General features: G+C 37.2%; 1 protein-coding gene across 1 annotated transcript in view; it reads left to right on the forward strand.

The window, feature by feature from the left end:
• The first annotated feature begins 2,737 nt into the window (after positions 1-2,737).
• The window catches only part of KCNH7 (potassium voltage-gated channel subfamily H member 7), a 448,518-nt gene continuing 430,529 nt past the window's right edge, over positions 2,738-20,726 (forward strand). Inside the window, exons 1-2 of the mRNA XM_024735942.1 lie at positions 2,738-2,813; positions 4,488-4,718. Of these exons, the coding sequence (XP_024591710.1) occupies positions 2,738-2,813; positions 4,488-4,718 (307 nt within the window). The remainder of the gene's footprint in view (positions 2,814-4,487; positions 4,719-20,726) is intronic.

Raw genomic sequence — 20,726 nt, forward strand, 5'->3', positions numbered from 1 at the left:
TGTGAAGCCCACAGTGATTGCTCATATGAACACAGACAATGGAACTTTAACCATTATATTGTGTAATTACCCAGAACCAATGAACAGAGACCACACTGAAGGTGGTAGGGAAAGAAAGAATACTTTGGGGAACAAAAAGTCGCTTTTCCTCTTGAAGAAGCCACTTTCCCTCCCTTAAGGTGGAATTTCAAGGGTTTCCAGACTCAATAATCTGTGAAAGTGTGTATCAGACTCATAACTAGAGACATTATGCACTGTTACTTTCCGCATGCCAATACATCTTGTCATATGACAGATAAATGTGTTTCCAATGTGTGCATTTGGAAATGCCCGTTTCTCTTTAAAGCAATATTCATTCACTGAATTTACATGTGATTTGAAAACAGAATTTTGCCATACAACCTTTCCATAGCTTAGTGTCGTGTTGTTATGCCTTTATAGTGTACATGAAACCTTAAATACAATGCACACAATGTGTGGTTTGTTCATTTTTTTCTGGAGTCCTTGATGCATTTTGGGAGGAATACATTTGAGCTTGGGTTCAGCTGAGACGCTAAGTAGAGAAAGAAGGTATTTTAGAAATGGGATGCAAGTAGCGTTCTGTGTTTCTTCGGACATCCAGTGAAGACAAGTAGTCTATGTGAACATATCAGGGACACTTGCCTGAGTTTGCAGTTCTATTGTCTGTGGCTGGATGTAGACAGAGAGCAGTTGCTAACGGCATAGTCAGAGTCAGCACCATGGATAGCTCCACACGTTTAGTACCTGGAGACGAACTCTTGTCGTTTCACAAGCTCAGCTGCAGTCAGCAAACAGAAAGATCTACTTTTACTGAAAACGGGGAGAAAATAAAGCCATACATTGGAGGAGAGTGGCTTTTTATATTCCGAGAGAGGGAACTTCACGGATTCAGGAAAGCTGAAGCTACCATAAGAGCCTAAGGGTTGTCATAGATTTCTTCTTTTTAAGTAAATCTAACCGGAAAATTCAACATTCCCAGGCAATGTTCCTGATTTATTTTCGTTTTTCTGATAGGAAAGATAGAGAATTGCTTAGGTTCTTGTTGTTTTTTTTTCTTTTTTCCCCTTGGCTTGAGTTTTCTGGAGCATAAATAAAAGTTATGTTTATTTCCTCGTTATTTATTACAATCCACATGACTCACCGTCTTAATTTAACCCTCCTTCTTAGCCCTTTGCAGTTCCATTCTCATTTTTTTCACTTCAGACTTCGAGGTTGTAACTGAAAAATTATGAACCCGAGTTACTCAAGGCACAGGCAAAGCAGGTTAATGGGCTGCGAGAACACCCAAAACTCCATCATGTAACTAGGTGTTTTGATAGGACCCTTATCGCCAGCAGAAATAAGAGATTTGTCCGTCTTCTTGTTCTGTAGGTTGTAGTGGTGGCAAATTCCATTTAGAGAAAGGGGCGTGGAAAGGGCTGACTACTTGGTTAAGGGAGGAGATGACATAAATGAAGGGAAAGAAGCATGAAAAACTAGAGAAACAACTTAGAAAACACCCTCCCCTGGCATGGCTTGTCACATATGATTTCCTAAGTCTCCAGGAGGACTATTTGGGCAGAAGTGTATACCATGTATACCATGAGATTGCCGTGTTGGCAGGCTCTGAGAAGCAAGAGCAGAGAGGACTATTCTCTCCCTTGAACCCTTTCCTATCATATACGAGATGATTTCTTAGAAATGGTAGAAGAAAGCAGAATAGTGTCCCTAGTGTGTTCAGGAGATGAGTGGCATGGGAGGTCACACCAAGGCTGGTCACTCTTAGCTCCACCCACCTTTTGTTCCTGCCCCCTCTTGCCCAGCCTCGCCCATTTCAAACTCCTTCCTTGTTTTGTACCAGTTGCTTACAGTCTTTGGCCTTCTTATCTTTCTTGCAACCTTTAGCGCGGAGAGACCTCATCACCCCCAACCTTGCAACTCCTCAGGGGTTCAAGCAGTGAAACCGGGCATGCTCAGCGCGGCGCCAGCAGCCTCCGGTCTTTGGGAGGCGCGGCTCAGCGCCGGGCTGGGACAGAGTGCCAATTGAGCCCAGGCTTCAGCACCCACCTATGCTGAGCCCAGGCTTCCGAGCTGCGCCCTGAGGCGAAACCTGCACCCTTCAGTGGTTCATCCTCAATCTTCAACCTCCTGAGCCACCAGGGCTTAGAAATAGTCTTCACTGAGGGACCGTTTTCCCACCTGTCTTTTCTTTGCATCTAAGGGTGTTTTAGCTACCGCGGCGTGAGGAGCTCAGGAATGGGGCCCTGGAGCTGGTGGCCGTGGAGATCACCTTCCCAGAGTAGCTGTTTGTCACTGAGTTTTGGAGATTTCTTGGCTGGCTTCCGCTAAAGCACGCTTGAGTAATCCGAGCTGTGGCGGCGCCCAAGCTCCCGGGATAAAGGCAGCGCGCGCGTGCGTGTGTGTGCGTGTGTGTGTGTGTGTGTGTGTGTGTGTGTGTGTGTGTAGGGGGAGATCCTTCCCGCTCCCCACCCCCAAAGCCTCTCCGCCGCGGCAGTCCGGTGCGAGGCCCCCTCCGGAAGGTGAGGGGAATGGATTGGACTCCGGTGGGGAAAGCGGGTGTCTAGAAGTGGTGCTAATGGGAAGAGATTTCTGGTTTCAAAAGAGGATGCTCTGCCACAAAGAGCGGCTCGCGCGCTGGCCTGGGCTCTAGCCGAGGAGAGATCCCGGGAGAACTCCGGAGCTCGCGGGGAGCGCTCCTCGGAAGACCGGGGTCAACATGCCTGTTCGCAGGGGGCATGTGGCACCACAAAACACATTTTTGGGGACAATCATACGGAAATTTGAAGGGCAAAGTAAGTTCATTTGTTCTCTTCTCTCTCCCTCGCTTTCTGCTTTGATAGTGCACTTGGCGTCCGCCGCTTCCAAGCTGAGGAGACGGCAACTCCGGGGCTCTGTCAAGTTCAGAGGCTGTGAAACCGAGTCAGGAGGTTCGAATGGCAGCTCGAGTGTTCTGCCTGTGATATTAATTTTGATTTACATTTTAGATTATGGTCTCCATTATAGGAGGCAATTTGATCCTCCTCTCCCACTGCTCCATTATCTGCCTTGCTACTTAATGCCCTACTCTTCTACTATCTTACAGGGAACGAACTAGTGTAACATGGGTTTATATTTTGTGGCCGTTTTATTGTAGACTTTCAGAAAGTCAGGAGCAGGGCAGAGCATATTATTGGAACAAGAGAATGTTAATGGTAGCAGCGATGTAAATGGCTATGCAAACTGTATTTTATTACCTTGGTTAAATTGCTAAGGCTGTGGAATGACAGAGATGCTTGCTTTTGCTAGTTTATAGAAGCTAAACTTTGCATTGAATCAATGCAAATCCCAAGCTGGATAATTTGGGAAAAGTAATATCTGATCCGTGTTGATTCCCAAGGCAGACAGTTCATTATTTAAAGAATATTTTTGTCCCTTCATTATCCCCTTAAATTTCCACTAGAAATTTAAAAATTGAAGTGTAATAAGTAAATCGCACAAAGACTGAATGCAGAGAAATGTAATATTCTCATATGCACTAATTATGAGGAATAAATAATTGTTATATAAATACATTAATTTTAGATCCTATACTTGTTCATTTATATTTGACATTTCCTTAAAACTACATTAACACACATTTATTTTGTGCATTGTGCAGTTATTTTGGCACTGCATTTAGTGATGGGAGGATATAGTACTTTGTGTTCAAAATAAACTTGTGTATCCTGTTTCATATTTTATTTGGGAATAGTAAATATAATTTGTGATCAGAATTAATAAGCCCTTTGTACTAAAATCCCTACTACCATACAAAAATGCAGGGTCCCCCAAAGTAAATGTGAAAAGGTGATAACATGATATTTACTGTGTGTGTGTGTATGTGTAAATATTTTTGTCTTCTGGATAATATATATTATGAAAAGGTGAACCTTTGCATTATTAAACTACTAATTAATGTGAAATAATTTCATTGCTAATAGTTTCAGGTTTTTTTTTTTTTTTAACATGATGTGTGTAGTATGCCTTAGAGAGATAGAGAAAAGCCAAATCCAGGAATAATAACTACTTTAAGAAAGTTGTACTCTAAGGGCCAAGGTTGAAATGAGGAACCTGACAGCTACAGGATGCTTCACTGTTTTGGCATGGAAAATACCTTACAATTAAATGGCATTCTGGAACTATCAGTGGGCCAGCTGCTTATCTGAATGTGCATTAGGACCCTTGAGAGTTACAGGGCTTGAGAACTGGACTATTTGGGAAATGATATTCTCAAAATTTGAAGAAAAGCTTCTTAATACTTTTTGTTAAAACTACTTAGGACCATTAATTTCTTATTTAGAGTTCTTTTTTCCTTTTAAAATCTGGACAGTTAGCAATTTGGGAAGCACCTGCATTTCAGATCTCCTATTATGCAACAAATTGTTCCAGTGTTTATGAGAATCTTGAGGAAGCTTTTTAAAAGATGCCTTACTATCTTTTTATTACAGATAAAAAATTTATCATTGCAAATGCCAGAGTGCAGAACTGTGCCATCATCTACTGCAACGATGGGTTCTGCGAGATGACTGGTTTCTCCAGGCCAGATGTCATGCAAAAGCCATGCACCTGCGACTTCCTCCATGGGCCTGAGACCAAGAGGCATGATATTGCCCAAATTGCCCAGGCGTTGCTGGGGTCAGAGGAGAGGAAAGTGGAGGTCACCTACTATCACAAAAATGGTAAAGTTTATCCATTTAGGATTCCTTATGTTTTATTCCATTAAAATGAAATTTTGACGATTGATTACTGAAAGTTCATAGTCAGAGAAGCCCCTAATATTCAATTGGAGATATATGATTTGCTTGTAGTGTTGCAGGATTCAAGAAATGTGGAGACTCTCGTTAGTGGACTAGTAGGGACAATTTCTCTTTTGAATAAGGGTACTCTGTACTCTTCAAAAGTCCAGTAACTTAATGTCACTGAGGACAAAATGCCACAAATCAATCTTACTGTCTTCCCTAAGGAATAACTTAGAAGCCAATAATTTCCTGGTTGCGTTGATACGCATTTAGTAGGAGAGAAATAAGGTTTTATTTGCTTGAACTTGAAAATATTTCACAAAGTCTTGTAGAAAAATGTATATCTGGAACTAAGACTGTTACTGTTATAGATGTCTCTTGGCTCTTCGGCTTTATTTGGTAGGCAATGCCTCTTGTTTCTTTTGATCCTTTTTATATAAGATTAAGGATGATATATAGGAACTTATAAAATTGGTCTAGTAAACCTATGTATATTCAAATAATAAAGCCTGTTCATGTATTCAAGATTTTTCCTAAAGTAAGAAATGGAGAAAAGGAACTATGATATGTAGAATTACTAGTATTCATTTTTATAGCTGCAGCAAAACTGGCATCTGAAACTTAAGGTCATACCTCAACTTCAAGGGCACTCCTCCTTCTTTTAGGCTTGCTATGGGAGCATAAGCATGTTAGACCTGTAATAGTTCTCAAAGAAATGGGCATGCATTCATTATATACATAATATATGTATATTAACTCACATGTACGAATATTCAGATATACCCATTTTAAAGTATATACATTCTCAAATGTGAATGCTTAATGATATCTGACAGTTTAGAACTTAAAGATAAATCAATTAAAAATGCATGTTATAGTTTGTTTTGTTGATATTACTTATCATTTTTTAAATTCCATTGATAGAAATCAGTGAGGCAGAGGGGTATCTGGTCAGATTTTTAGGTAACTCTTAAGATTTATAAACGAGTAAATGAGTGATATGTTATAGCTTATATCATATAATGACTCATCATTTAGTAAAATACATTCTAACAGGGAAAAGGTTTAGCTCTTCCTCTTATTTTCTTATAATTAAATGTTTCATGATAGAAAATGTACAACTCTTAATTACTGGATTTTCCTTAACATCATCTTAAGTGGGTATGAATAACAAAGTGTGACTGGAACAGGTTTGTATAACTTTGGATTAATTTGGAATGAAATCAGTTATATCATTACCAGTCAAAATAGAGATAGAGTTTAAAGTTCTCATTTTCCCATACTTTTCAATCAGTAGGGTTGGCATACTAGAAATAGCTTAATTGCTCTGTTGTCTTGAAAGCATTTCTTGGACAGAGGCTCTCACTACTCAAATGCAGTTCATCTTTTTTGTGTGTGTATCTGATGCCAACAGTTGAATGTCTGACATTTTTTCCCATATGAGTATCTATCACGATGTCCCATAGTCTGTATTGTGGTTACTGAAGGGTGTGTTGGTCCTAATATTTTCTGGTACATTTAAGAATTTTTTCAACTTGTAGAATTTAAGTATAAAATGAATCTGGACTGTATGGATCACTTAGATACTAACTATATTTTTCAGACCATATTTTCAGATAGAAAAGAGTATTATTTATTAAACTGCAAGTAAAATGGTGATGTTTGGAAGCCTAGTGTAACTTGTACAATGTGACTGTGTAAAATGATCTCAAAACACCTTTAAAAACCAATTTAATGTGGAGTCACAAACATGGATATAAAAATTTCTACAGTAAAAGTGCTGGTACATTGACTAATGCAAATCATACCATCAGTGATTTGCTTGGTTATATGAATTAAAACCTCCTTGTTTTAGACAAGGAATCTTTATTTGGAAGCTTGTTTAGGTATATAAATATCAACCTTTGGTGATAATTTTGATTCTGTTGCCTTCATTTTCAGTTGTGACTCAATCTACAAGGGCTTGAGTATCCTCAGAGTCAATGAAAAATGCTGCCTATTTTGCTTTTATTGATAATGGGGAAAATGAGGTGATGGGCCAGCTTTTTCTTTTTTTCCAAAGAAAAATATTAATTTGAATGACCTTTGTAGATTGAGAAGACACAGTTAGACTTATTTGCTCTGAATGTAATAAACTTGTGTTTTTGCTACTAGTTCAGATACCTTGAATAGAATCTTCTGAGTGTATTAGTTTTATTCACATGGCAACTGCAAAATCAGTCAGAGCTTGTGAAGTTCAAATGCTTTGAAAGTCTTCCCTGCCAGGCACTCTACATTTATAAAAGCAGGAAAGGACAAGATCGCCAACATTTTCATTGGTTTGTTTCCCAAAGTTTCCTTAATCCTTTATAATTGAGGTCATTTACTTTTGAGAGGTTCTTGGTTTTGTAAGTATGTGCAGTAAATGCTTCCTTTATTTATGCTTTATTTAGCATTTCATTGTAACATGAATCGTGATGCAATAAGCACAATGAGCAAATTAACAAAAAGTTGAGATATACTGTTTCCACTTTTTCCATTCACTCCCACTGGAGTAACAAAAACATGCCCATGGCATTATTTCTGAAAGCTTGTTTTCCAAAGTGACCCAGAGGCTTTATAAGCAGTTTAAACTTTTGATCTATGCAAGGAGTTCACATTGACGTGGTGTATGGTGAGCTGCATGATCACCACTGTGAAGCAATGCTTCCTACAATATTCCTTTATGTGATTTTACCAGGTCCAGTTGGGCTTGCTGTTTACCAGAATATCAATTTTTTAAAACCTAGTTATTTGCAGTAGGAATATTTGACAGCCCTTCCTTTGAGGATTCTATTTTACAGCTTAAGTCATTATTGCATAAATCATTCTTGGCAGCTGTGAAATATTGCTTGAGGTGATAAAGCTGTAAATCTTTTGACATAAAACTCTAATTATACAAAACTATAATTACGCTGAAGCTTATATAAGGATGGGCATGTATTTTAATAGCATAATACATGTACTTTAAAAACACCTTTTTTAAGCAATAGTGATTGAGAAATAGCAAACACTTCAGCTATTAACTAGCTCATAGTTTGGAGATGATGTTAATAGTAAGGTAACAGAAGAACCATTTAGTTGGTCATCCTTTAATTTATTGCTCATCTGGTTTGGGGTGTGTCATGCAACAGAGCTAGCTAATTGAAGGGCTAAACTGCTGCCATCACATCTAGATATGTGATTTTTACCTTAAATTATCAAGCCACTCTAAACATTTGGAAAAATCAAAGTAAATTTCTCCAAGAGAAATAAAGGTCTTAACTCAGTAGGAAAACAGGACTTAAAATGCATTATTTTTAGAGGTCAGAGTGTTTCTGTATTTTTGCCACTATGCTTTCAGACATAGTGCAATGGCAACTTTTTTTTTTTTTTTTTTTTTTTTTTAGCAAATCAGAAATGTCCCTATCTTTGTGTTGGTTTTAAAGAACTAAAGGATGAGAAGGGACTGAGGGAAGTCCTTTTCTGATCCAGTCAGAGACCAGATCCAGACAGGGCACCAGTCATGCTGGGACCAGTTACAAAGTCCCAGAGGTATTGTTTGATTCAACTCAACTCAAAAGAGGTTTTGGTTTGGTAAGATTGAGTCTACCGTCTCTAAGAATTATGAGAAAAGGCCTTATAGAAAATGCTGTGTTGTTAGGAGTATAGGTGAAGATGCATACCGAGTGCCACCTCTCTCTCAGGTAAGGTCTTAGGCACTAGAGAAACAGTAGGAGGAGATGCAAAGGAGTATCCAACCTTATCTCTGCTTTCAGGAAGTTTGAATCATAGAGTGACTAATGTGCATTTCCATCTTCTAAACCCCAAGATGTTTTCTTGAAATTATTTTAAAAGAAAACACTATATAGACTATGAATTGAAGAAGCTTTTATATAAATGGAGACCAGAATTTAGGGTTAATTACCACTCTTCCTTTGTTCCCCAAATCTAAAATAAACTTGTCTATGTGTATTTCCTCTTACCTTTTGTCACTATACATAATACAAACTTATTAAAGAGGCAGTGTAGTTTAGTTAAAATTTTAATAGCTCCAAAATAAATTTTATAATAGCTTTATATGTTATATGGCATGCAAATCTTCAGCCCTCTTAATTCCTGAATTGTATAAGTAGAGATAAAGATGGTAGTCTTTAGAGAAAACTAGAAATATATTTTGTGGGCGTGTAATTCAAGCAACAAGAAAGTTTTCCAGGGAGGATCTTGCCTAGAATGTGTTTCGGTGTTCATTTAAACTTTCAGTTTATACATTTTCATGCTCCGTCCAGTAGTATATAGTAACAACAGTAACATAAACTACATTTTCTTTTACATAACTAAACTTCATAACATTTCATGGACTCTAGTTATTGTATAGAATTTAGATTTGATCAATTGTATTTGTTGATAAAATAAGAATTCTCAAGAAACACTCCTCCTCACAGTTTGAAAATTTTCAGTATTGTCCCAAGTGAAAACAAAATGTCCTAAAACTGTGGGTGGGCTCTGTTCAACAGCCCTTTCCCCCACCACCAGCACCATACCTCTAAACAGGTTTGGTGCTGAAAAGAAGCTGTCTTGTCTGCCAGCTTGTGGAATAACTACTCAGTTACTTTCTCACCCCAGGGGCTTGAGAACAGGGTCAGCTTAGGGCTATAGGCATAGGCTAGACTTAGTGGGAGGAACCGACTTCTCTGGCTTCTACTGGCTTCCAATGTTGTTTTTATTTTTATTTTTTGGCTATAAATAGTCACTAAATCAGTTACTGGTGGCGGTAGAGAGAGTCCTAGGATAATTCATTCGCAGGGAAGTAACAGTTGTAGTATAAAATGTTAAGACATCAACATTTATCTGGCCATCTAATCTAGAAACCTCAGGGTCATTTTCTGTTGTTTGCTCTCTGTTCTCCCTAAACCCAGTTGGTCACCAATTCCTTTCAATATTTACATCTGAAATATCTCCTAATGCCAACCCCACGTTTCCATCATTGCCAAGTGCTCTGTTGAAGCCCTCTTCATCCTTCTTCTGGAGGATTGAGGACTGAAGCTTCCCTCCCTTTACAATTCATTCTCTACAATACCATCAGAGAGCTATTTCTGAAATAAAAATCGCATGCCACTGATGACTTATCAGAGCCAAAAGTCATTGTAAATGAATTTCATGTACTAAATAATGAGTACAACAATCCCATAAGATACATGCTCTTATTATCCTTATTTTATCAGGAGAACCCTGCACCTGAGAGAGATGAACTCGCCAAATCACACTTAAGTGGTGATGCCCAAGCCCTTAAAAACTTCTCCATATTTTCTGCTCAAAGTACTTAGGTCATGCCTTGGCTTAAAAAGCTATCTTAACTCCTTAAAACTCTCACTGATAAAGTTCTGGACTCCTCAGTGTGATACCTGGTGCCTTCAGAGTTGAATTCACTTGGGTTTTTAAGTAGGATGTGTTTAGAGGAACTAGCTGGACTCCCAGCTCTGACAGTAACTAGGTGAACTTGATCAAGTTTACTTTCTTGGTGCCTCAGTTTCCTTTTCTGATATATATTTGGAGAATAACATCTACTTTGTTAGGCTGATTGAATGTTTTATATAGAACAAAGTACATAGCATTATTTATAGTATGGTTTCTTGCCTATAATAAGTGTTGGATAAATATCAATTAGTTGAATATCTTGCAACTCCATTTCTCCTACACATCTTATGTTCCCATAATACTGGACTGCTCAGAGTTTCTCAAAGAAGCCATGCGCTTTTATTTCACCAAGGCTTTGTTCACCCTTCAGAAGTCTTCCTTTACCTATGATAAACACCGCAAAGTCTCTGTGATGGGATTGCATTTCCCTCAGCTTCTCACCCTAAAGAAAGCATTATCATCCTTCCAAAGACAGATCAAAACAAATCTCTGTGATGTTCTTCCTGATGCCCCCACTGCCTGTTTCTGAACATTAACATTCCTCTGTATCTCTACAACCCTTGGTTCTTGACTCCAGGGTAGCACCCCTGGGATGTGCTACATGCCATTATATGTTATTGTAGTTAATTTTGAGCTCATTCAAAGAAAATACCAAGTCTTATTAATTTCTATGTCCAGAATGTATGGAAGACTGCCTGGTATGAACTACGTGCTCAATTAGCATTCACACAAAGAACACAGAGAAGATAAGAAATGGAACCATAGAGCTGGGGAAACAAAAAACAGATTAACATCAGGAGATGTGCAAAGTGTGTTATAGGGAAAGTGTGATGTTTTGATTTTTCTTCTTTTTTTTTTAACATCTTTATTGGAGTATAACTGCTTTACAATGGTGTGTTAGTTTCTGCTGTATAACAAAGAGAATCAGCTATACATATACATATATCCCCATATCCCCGCCTTCTTGTGTCTGCCTCCCACACTCCCTATCCCACCCCTCTAGGTGGTCACAAAGCACTGAGCTCATCTCCCTGTGCTAGGCAGCTGCTTCCCAAGAGCCATCTGTTTTACATTTGGTAGTGTATATATGTCCACGCCACTCCCTCACTTCGTCCCATAGTATAGCATTTTCACAATGTTAATTCTTCCAATCCAAGAACATGGTATATCTCTCCATCGATTTGTATCATGTTTAATTTCTTTCGTCAGTGTCTTATAGTTTTCTGCATACAGGTCTTTTGTCTCCTTAGGTAGGTTTATTCCTAGATATTTTATTCTTTTTGTTGCAACCGTAAATGGGAGTGTTTCCTTCATTTCTCTTTCAGTTTTTTCATCATTAGTGTATAGGAATGCAAGAGATTTCTATGCATTAATTTTGTATCCTGCTACTCTACCACATTCATTGATTACCTCTCGTAGTTTTCTGGTAGCATCTTGAGGATTCTCTATGTATAGTATCATGTCATCTGCAAACAGTGACAGTTTTACTTCTTTTCCAGTTTGGATTCCTTTTATTTCTTTTTCTTCTCTGTTTGCTGTGGCTAAAATTTCCAAAACTATGTTGAATAATAGTGGTGAGAGTGGGACACCTTGCCTTGTTCCTGATCTTAGAGGAAATGGTTTCAGTTTTTCACCATTGAGAATGATGTTGGCTGTGGGTTTGTCATATATGGCCTTTATTATGTTGAGGTATGTTCCCTGCATGCCTATTTTCTGGAGAGTTTTTATCATAAATGTGTGTTGAATTTTGTTGAAAGCTTTTTCTGCATCTATTGAGATTATCATATGGTTTTTATCCCTCTTTGTTAATATGGTATATCACATTGATTGATTTACGTATATTGAAGAATCCTTGCATTCCTGGGATAAACCCCACTTGATCATGGTGTATGATCCTTTTAATGTGCTGTTGGATTCTGTTTGCTAGTATTTTGTTGAGAATTTTTGCATCAGTGTTCATCGATGATATTGGCCTGTTCTTAGAAACAATTTTCACCTTAATTTTATTAATGGACCTATTTCTTTGCTTAATAAACTAAGGTATTAAATAATCTTCATAGCCTATAACTATGTAGATAACTAGAAAAATATTTAATAAAGAGAAGAGTTGGTAACTAGGAACTATTAAGCCGTTACCCATATTCACTTGCCACCAAATCAAAATGTCACTCACTAGTGTCTCCAATAATCTCTGTGTAATAGCCAGACACAAAGTTTTCTTGTAACTTGAATTCACTGCTATGTTTGATACAGTTACCCCACCGACTATACAAGTTACGCAGTATTGGCATTTTATATCTTGTAGAACATCTCATCCCTCTCTGTTTCCCTTGAGAATTCTTAATTGGTAGTGAAGCTTGATCTCAGGGTCACTCAATAATGAGTGTTAAATCTACAATAATAAAGTTAGCTTATTAAAAACAATACATAATAATAATTATTATTGTCAAATGAACGTTTTCTCTCTCTTTACTGTGCTGTCTACATGTAGCAAAATTATAGAACTACCAAGAAGCAATGGAATCAGGCAGTAGTAAGGCATTAATCACCATAGTGAGGAAATTTGTCCTATTAACTGAACGATTAGGAAGGTCACATTACCACTTGTCACAGATGCGTTACAAGAAAACCGAGCACCAGGCTTCCATCACCATGACTGAACATTTCATATCTTCCTCTTGCTTCTTTAATTTGTATGAAATATCTAATTAAGAAAATCAAAGTACTCTTTCTGTAGACAGTTCAATTGTTGTTGAGGCAGTCCCACACCCTTTGCTCAGTTAAGTGGATCTGTGTGTGTACAAGCACTCCTTTTTCTGGTTTCCACTGTTTTGTGGAGTGTCTCGCACTACTTTTTACTTCTAAAAAGGGTAAAATAGCCTTAGCTGGCGCTTGGTGGATAAGAATTGGGGAGAAGGAGTGAGAGAGGACTGGGGTGTATTTTGGACCTTAGTCCCGCTCAGTTTCTAAAATAACCTCAAACTGGACTGCACTGGTGGGCAGGGCTGTCGGAGCCATGCTGCTTTGGTTCACCTGCTTTTTCCTCCAGGACAACCAGTCAGAAGACATTGTTGCAGCAGGTGGAATCTCACCATTACTGGTTTTGTTGTCTCCATTTTTCCTTCTTTCCTGAGAATCATTAGGAGTGTTTCTATTGTCGTTCACTGTTTTGATAGGACATTAATTCTTGCATGTTGTTTGAAATATCGGTTTTGAGAAACGTGTAATAACTGCATGGGTTCAAGACAACTTAAAATGACTGTCTCTTCTCATACTGACCTCTGTGTTCCAAACACCCTTCTTAATTCTGTTCAGTGAAATCTGTATTAATTACTCAAGATGATGGACGTGATGACAAAAATTAAAGTACAAAATTGGTGGTGGTTTCATAATCAATTTCTCAAAGATCAAGTAAAGAACAAAATCCAGGAAAAACTAAATAAGGTATTTATATGTAAAAAAAAAAACCTATTTGTGTTAGAAAAGATCACCTATTGAAATCACAGCCCTAAGGGCTTTCAATATACTAATTAAGACTGCATTAATTCAGTAAATGCGGGCTTCCCTGGTGGCGCAGTGTTTGAGAGTCCGCCTGCCGAGGCAGGGGACACAGGTTCGTGCCCCGGTCTGGGAAGATCCCACATGCCGCGGAGCGGCTAGGCCTGTGAGCTATGCCCGCCGAGCCTGCGCATCCGGAGCCTGTGCCTCGCAACGGGAGAGGCCACAACAGTGAGAGGCCCACGTACCGCAAAAAAAAAAAAAAAATTCAGTAAATGCAACATGCAACATTATATGTTGTGTGACTGATTTTTAAACACGTTCCCATTTACTTCTCTTAGCTAAACTAGTTAAATTTTCTTCCGGTTTTGCTAAAAATTTCCATGTACACCATCCATTTTCTTTAATTGTTTTAATCAGTTAATGTTTAGCTACACATTTATTGAGGTCTTTTATATACATGGTTGTGCACTCTGGGTTTTAATTCTTCTGGTTGTAGTTCATGGACCGTAGTCCTCCACCCAATATAGATCTTTTCCCAAAGGATTAATGTTAATTGAGTTTCAATTCTGTACAGGCTCTTTATATAAATTACTTTATCTGATTTTCATGACAGCTTTGGGAGTAGATATTATCCCACTTTACAGATTAACATGAAGCTCAGAGTGAAGTGCTGATGATCACAGGGCAAAGTGGACATGAAGTTTAAAATCTAGATTTGTCTATGCTTACAAACTTTGTTGCCTCCAAATGATACACTTTTTAAACCTTACTCTACCCCATCCTATATGTTCTAATTCTAGTTATTAATCATAGATTCTTATTGATTGTTTGAGGTGTGAATCTGATTAATTTAATTTGCACCAAAGGGTGAATGAATGAAGCAAGCTTTATCCTGGGTATTTTGTATTTTAAACAGGATGATCATTCAAAATGAATCTCTGTTTGGCAGGATGTTCAATTTCAGTAGGTTGATTATAGCTGGTGTGTGCCCGTAATGTTTGCATTATTATTAATGGCACTCTTTTTTATTCTTAAATGTGTCTCTGTTTTGGACTGTCAGCTTAGGTTTGGGGGACATTTTTACTTAAGGCCCCGTCAGCTACAATGTGTCTGTTTCCTTATCCAGGAAATCCAGAAGAAAATGCATGGGATAGTGTGATTCAGGAGCAGAAGCCCTAATGTATTCTTATCCTCTCTCCTTCCTACAGCCAGGTTTTATTTCCTGGCAAAATTATGTGATTTAACAAAAGTCACTGAAGTATTTAAAAGGGAAATTTAATTTACTGGTATGAAGAGGGTTTGGTTTATTTAAAGCATCTCCAGCTTTTTTCATCTTGGACCAAATGTCAGACTCAGTTCCTGCTACACACCCTACGATCTTGTGCCTTCCAGCTCCTCCCAGAGCCTGCCATTCTCTCCTTTACATGGTCTCTAAATTTCTCAGGCAACCTCGTCCACAGTTCCTAACATTTTTTCCCCTTGTCTCTACAAGAACACCTATGAAATTTTCTTGTAATAATTTGTTTCTATGTCTGTCTCTTCCACTCAAAGTTAAACTCTCTGAAGGGACTTATCAACGCACTTATTTTGAAAAGGGAGGAAATGGAAGGGGAGCAAAAAATTAAAAGAACCCAGGAATACACCTGTTGACTGATGAAAATGTCAGGTAGCATGTTCTAGAGAAGTCTCACTCATTCAACATCCTGTGCCTAGATATGGGAGTTGTAAAAATTAACAACTTATGTTGTTTATTAGTTGAGTAATTTAACTTGCTGCCATGTGGCTTGTATCTTATGAAGCAATTTGTTCTAGTACTCAATAACCTGTAGCTTTTTCTAAGAAGACATAACAACTAATCAACCTTCTTCAGTTCACCTAGAAGGAGAGAGGTGAATGGTTAGGACAGTCCAGATAGATCCTTAATGTCTACACAGTCAGCTGATTCTGGTGGGGCAAACACAGGTCAATAAAAGGGAGAATATGTCTACATGTTCTTATAATAATGTATGCAAATTTGCAAGCCATCCTAGCTGTCCCTGGATCTTCTTAGTTGAATACACGTGATCAAATACTCATAAAACCTTGCAATTATTCTGATGTCTTTTTCTGCTGTGTTTCTCCACACACTGAATACAGTCTCGAACTTCCATGTGTCTCCAAACACATTTAATTCTTTTGCCCCAACTCTGAGTCATGGATTGAGATCGTAAGGCCTGTATGTTATCAGCAGACACTTCATCAGTCACATCCTTATACAGGATTTCACCACCTCAGCAAGGACTTCATGTCTACTCTCTCTCAATGTGGTGTAACTTGACTGTCAAAAAAATTAGAAAATAAGAGAATAGATAGAAAAAAAAAACACCTATAATCTTGAACCTAAGAGATAGCCACTGTTAAAATGATGGCATGTATTGTCTATAATTTTTCTACCAAAGACACATACACTCACATATGCACACACACCCACTTTTGTTTTATATGATCAGGAGAGCATTATATATACCAAACTCTAGCCTGTTTTCCTCACTGAAAACTTTATCCTGAATGTGTATATATTTTAATGATTGTATAATCTTTATAACATGTCCAGTCCATAAATTATTTTAATATTCACAAAGTATTGCATTGAAGGAAAGAACATATTACCAACAATACCCTATTATTGAACACCACCATTTCCAACTCTTCACAATTGTAAAAACATACTAATTTTTCCTTAGTATATACTACTAGAAGTATAATTGCTGGGTAAAACAGTGTGTGTACCTAAAAACCTTTGGTACCTCCTGTCAAATTATATTCCACTTAATTACACATTTTCTGTGTATAATAACATTGGTATTCTTTTTAATTTTTGTTGACCAATAAAAATAGTATCTTATTGTCTGATTACTGAATTTAACCCCAAATCGTTGCTGAAAAATGTGTAGAAAATATTTAGAGCTAACAGTGCTCAATATTGCCGAACCTATGGAGCTATGGGACTGTCCTGTCTAGATGTCCCTCCCCACACCAGGGTCCGTCTTCCAAAAACTGCTTTTCACATTCATATTTTCATTTCAGTAATTTGCTGGCAGTTTTCCAAGTCTTGGGTTCAGAAACTAATACCAATTTTTGACTATTTAGCAGTGTTCCTTGAATTTTTTTCTCCTTTCTATTTAGAATGAGTTGGATTTTTAAGTTATTTTCAGTATTGCTTATTATCTATGAAAATTATGATGAAAAGCTTGATTAGTGAAAAGTTTTTATTCAATAACTCGCATATGAATATATCTACATATACATAAATATATTCAAATTTTTGTGGTTTTGTTTAGATTCAAGTGATAGGCATGAAAGGTAATAAATCCATAATAAATAAACTTTCAGCTAGGATACCATGTAACAGAAATGAAATATACTTATAATCATAAGTGGTATCAATTACTCAAAATTACACAATAATGTGTGAGGAAATATACAAGCAACAGAAACTCAACATAGTATTAGATAAGCTGCTAACTCTATCCCAGTATAATACTACCGAAGTGACTGCAGAGAAAGATCGCTCTCTTCCTAGGTTGCAGAGGAACTTAATCAAGACATGCAGAGCTCAGGTAGTCTCATCTTTCTAGCTGTGACTCAGTTCTCGGGTCTTCCCTCCAGGTGTTCTTCGTAATGAATATCACTTAACCAAGACTCAGTAGGATATATAGATTCCTAAACTGCTCTTCTCAGAATTTGCTCCCCGAATGAAGCACTACACAAAAATGCCACTAATCATGCACAGCCCCAACTGTCCTGTGCGTTGGTTTCTATTCAGTTCTCATTCTATAATTGCTTGACTTGTATCTTTGCACAGTTCATGTTTCTAGAGTTGAGCAGAAGGTGTCCTACTGAAATTTCACACCCCCTGACATTCATTATTTTAAATATATTCAGAACAATGTGAGTATAGTGCAAGTTACACAACATTTGTTTTAATTATTGGCTCCTTCGAGGATGCCAATAACTTCAATGATGAATTTCCCTCTGGAGCATAATTAATTTAAAAGTGTTCTGTTAGTACTTTTTATTATTAATCTAAATTTTTTGAAAATGTGAGGGATAGTGATTGTGTTCTCTAAATCTTTACCAAGTAAGAATTTTACAATATTCTTGCTTTTTCTTCAATAGTAGGAAATAGAGCTAAATGTCTGGTTGAACTACAGTTCAGCTGTAGAAATGAAAATTAATCTCGAGTGTAAACAAATGGGCAAGAGTAATTTCATAAGTACTTCCTATGTGGCATTTGAAAAATCACTAGTAACAATAAAACATTTTTTTTTCAGAAGAGAGGGCTTACAGATTTTAGCTAGAATATCTGAGGTTATAGAATTAAAATATAAAAAATGAAGGTGAAGCCGACCTTCTAATTATTTTAGCTGAATGTTGAAATACCCAGAAAAAACAAACAAGAAATTCCAGGCATTTTCTTTTCATTCCAGCAGAAGTAATACGTGCTAACTTCTGTTAAAGATTCCAAGAAATATGCACTAAAAAAAGCAGAAAACTTTTTCTGAAGTAATGAGATTATAATATAACTAGGCAGGACCTTCTTGCTCCCAATTGCATTGTTCCAGAATTGGAATAATCACCTCCTCCCTATCCCTACACCCAGTTTATCTATAACTCGAGTGAAAAATCAGATCCTGGAATTTTTTCTTTTTCTTGATTTTAGTTTATTTATATCTGTGTACACTGGTATCTTGCTAATGAGTTCAAAGACTGGGCTTGCAAAATTATCTATGGTAACTTATATGTTATTCTATAACTGGGATGAATGAAGTAGTAGAGTGTGGTATGAACACTTCAACTGATATTAATAGTAACTATCATTCACTGAGCACTTACAGTGTGCCACTGCTCTTCTGAAATCTCATTTTTTCCTAATCCTCACGACATCTTATGAAGTAGGTATTTGATTATTCCCATTTTCCAGATTGAAAAGCTGAAGTCAATAAGCTTTCTCAAGGCTACACAAGTAGCATATAACAAAGCTGTGATTTAAGTGTAGGTTGTCTTCTTTCAGAGACTGAGCCCTCAGAACTCTGCTGTACCACCTCAAACCCCTCCTGTCCATGTAGGGTCTCTAAAACATATTTGACATAGAGTCACCTTCCATCCTGATAGAAAGATGTAAATTGTTTTCGGATTTTAAACATTTAAATGTTTTAAATTTGGAGGCTCCTAATCTTCTCTCAAATGCATTTAGACAAACACTTCTGCTGTTTCAGAAATACTTTAAATTCACCTCTCTTTCCCCATTGCCTAAAGTAGCTACTCAACAAATAATTTCTTTAAATAAATAAACGAATAAATTAAACTTGGGGCAAACTGTCTGAACATTTGATCTGTCGGTTGCTTCTTCAATAATGTGGAAGTTGTCTCTTGCCTATTTGAAACAGGTGATAAAGAAGGAGCATAGCATAGTGGCTAAGGCCATGGACTCTGTAGTCAGGTGCTTGGGTCTAAATCCTGAAATATTCATCGTGTGATCTGCAAGTTACCTAATTGCCCTGTCCTCAACTTCATCATCAGTGAAATTGGGACTATGATAATAATAGGACCTATCTTACAGGGATTTATGAGGACTAAAAGTGTCTGTATTTGTAAAAGCACTTACAAAAGCTCTCGGTACCTCGTAAATGCAATGTAAGTGTTAACAAATAAAATGATATGAACATTTAAAAAATGTGAAAAGGAATTGGGTTAAAAATACATATTAAGATGATGTTCTTACTGAGTGTTGTGCTCAAAAGGAAATTTGGAGCTGCATGTGTGACTGAGTAAAAAATGTGGACCAAATTTTGACATCAGTAGGTAAAAGAATGTATCAGCAGTATTTCTTGAAAATTTAAAACGTGAAATTCCGGGGGTGATTATGGCCTCAATCAAATTCTGTATAATTTAATTTATTTTTAGACCTATTTTGAAATGCTGAAACTCGTTTTGTTTTAGGTGTGGTTGCCCTGAAAATGTCAGCAGTCTGAGCAACTTGGGCTTTTACAGTTTTTCTCTGCACAGCTATCTTTCAGCTACACTGCACCAGTTCCAGAATGGTATTCCAGAAACCAGTGTATTTTGAAAGCAATAGTTCAAGTCACAGGGAGGTGTAAGCTCAGTTTACCCCTCTTCCTCCCAGGATTTACTGGGAATCAAGATAAATCTTGTTTAAAACAAAGATGTGGAATTAATTGAAACCTATTGACTTGGAGAAAATATGTAGATATAAATATTCAAATATAGGCACCATAGCTAAAGTGACCATATCGTTTGTAATCCAAAGAAGGATTCTTTTTAACATAAAAGGGAAAGTTATTAATAATTACAACAGGAGAACAGAAAAATCCAGGACTGTCCAGACAAATTGAATGTATGAATACTCTAAATACAACCTATATTTGGCCCTGTGTATCAGAGTCTTCAAAACGTAATCCATTCTATAGTATAGATTTATCTTTGACAATTTTTAGGTTCCTGAAACTAGTGAGTTTAAAAATGTAGCCACTCATTCCTGTGATGCCTAAAATGCTTACTGTGTAGACAAAGGCAGTATCTTGCAATCTGGAGAAATGAGTCAGGATTCTTCTAAAGAATATATTGCACCTGCTGACCTCTTTGAAATAAGACGACAAATGACTCTCTCTATAAATACCATGTTGAAGTTTCTTAGCAAAGGAATTAACCTTAACCACTTTGTGAGCCACAGTGAGTCATGAGAGCAGAATGGACTAAAGGTAAAGAGACTGAGTTCCTTGTTGAATGCCAACAGTTCTTTATAGGATATCTTTGACTCTCAAAGATCTTATAAAGGATCTTTATCTTTGAATCTGTGAAAGCATGTGTGTGCACAGGGTGTGTGCACAGCCATCTTTTTTTCCAGCTTCTCTGTTAGGCGTTAGTCATATGTGTTTGTCTATTTGTAATCCCGTGATAAAATTAGCCTTGCTTTGGGGGTAAAATTAATTGTCTGGAGGATTAAGTAGGAAGGACAACTCCAGAAAAGTT

Source organism: Neophocaena asiaeorientalis, unplaced genomic scaffold (assembly GCF_003031525.2).
Source record: "Neophocaena asiaeorientalis asiaeorientalis breed wild unplaced genomic scaffold, Neophocaena_asiaeorientalis_V1.1 scaffold72, whole genome shotgun sequence".
Lineage (NCBI taxonomy): Eukaryota > Metazoa > Chordata > Mammalia > Artiodactyla > Phocoenidae > Neophocaena > Neophocaena asiaeorientalis.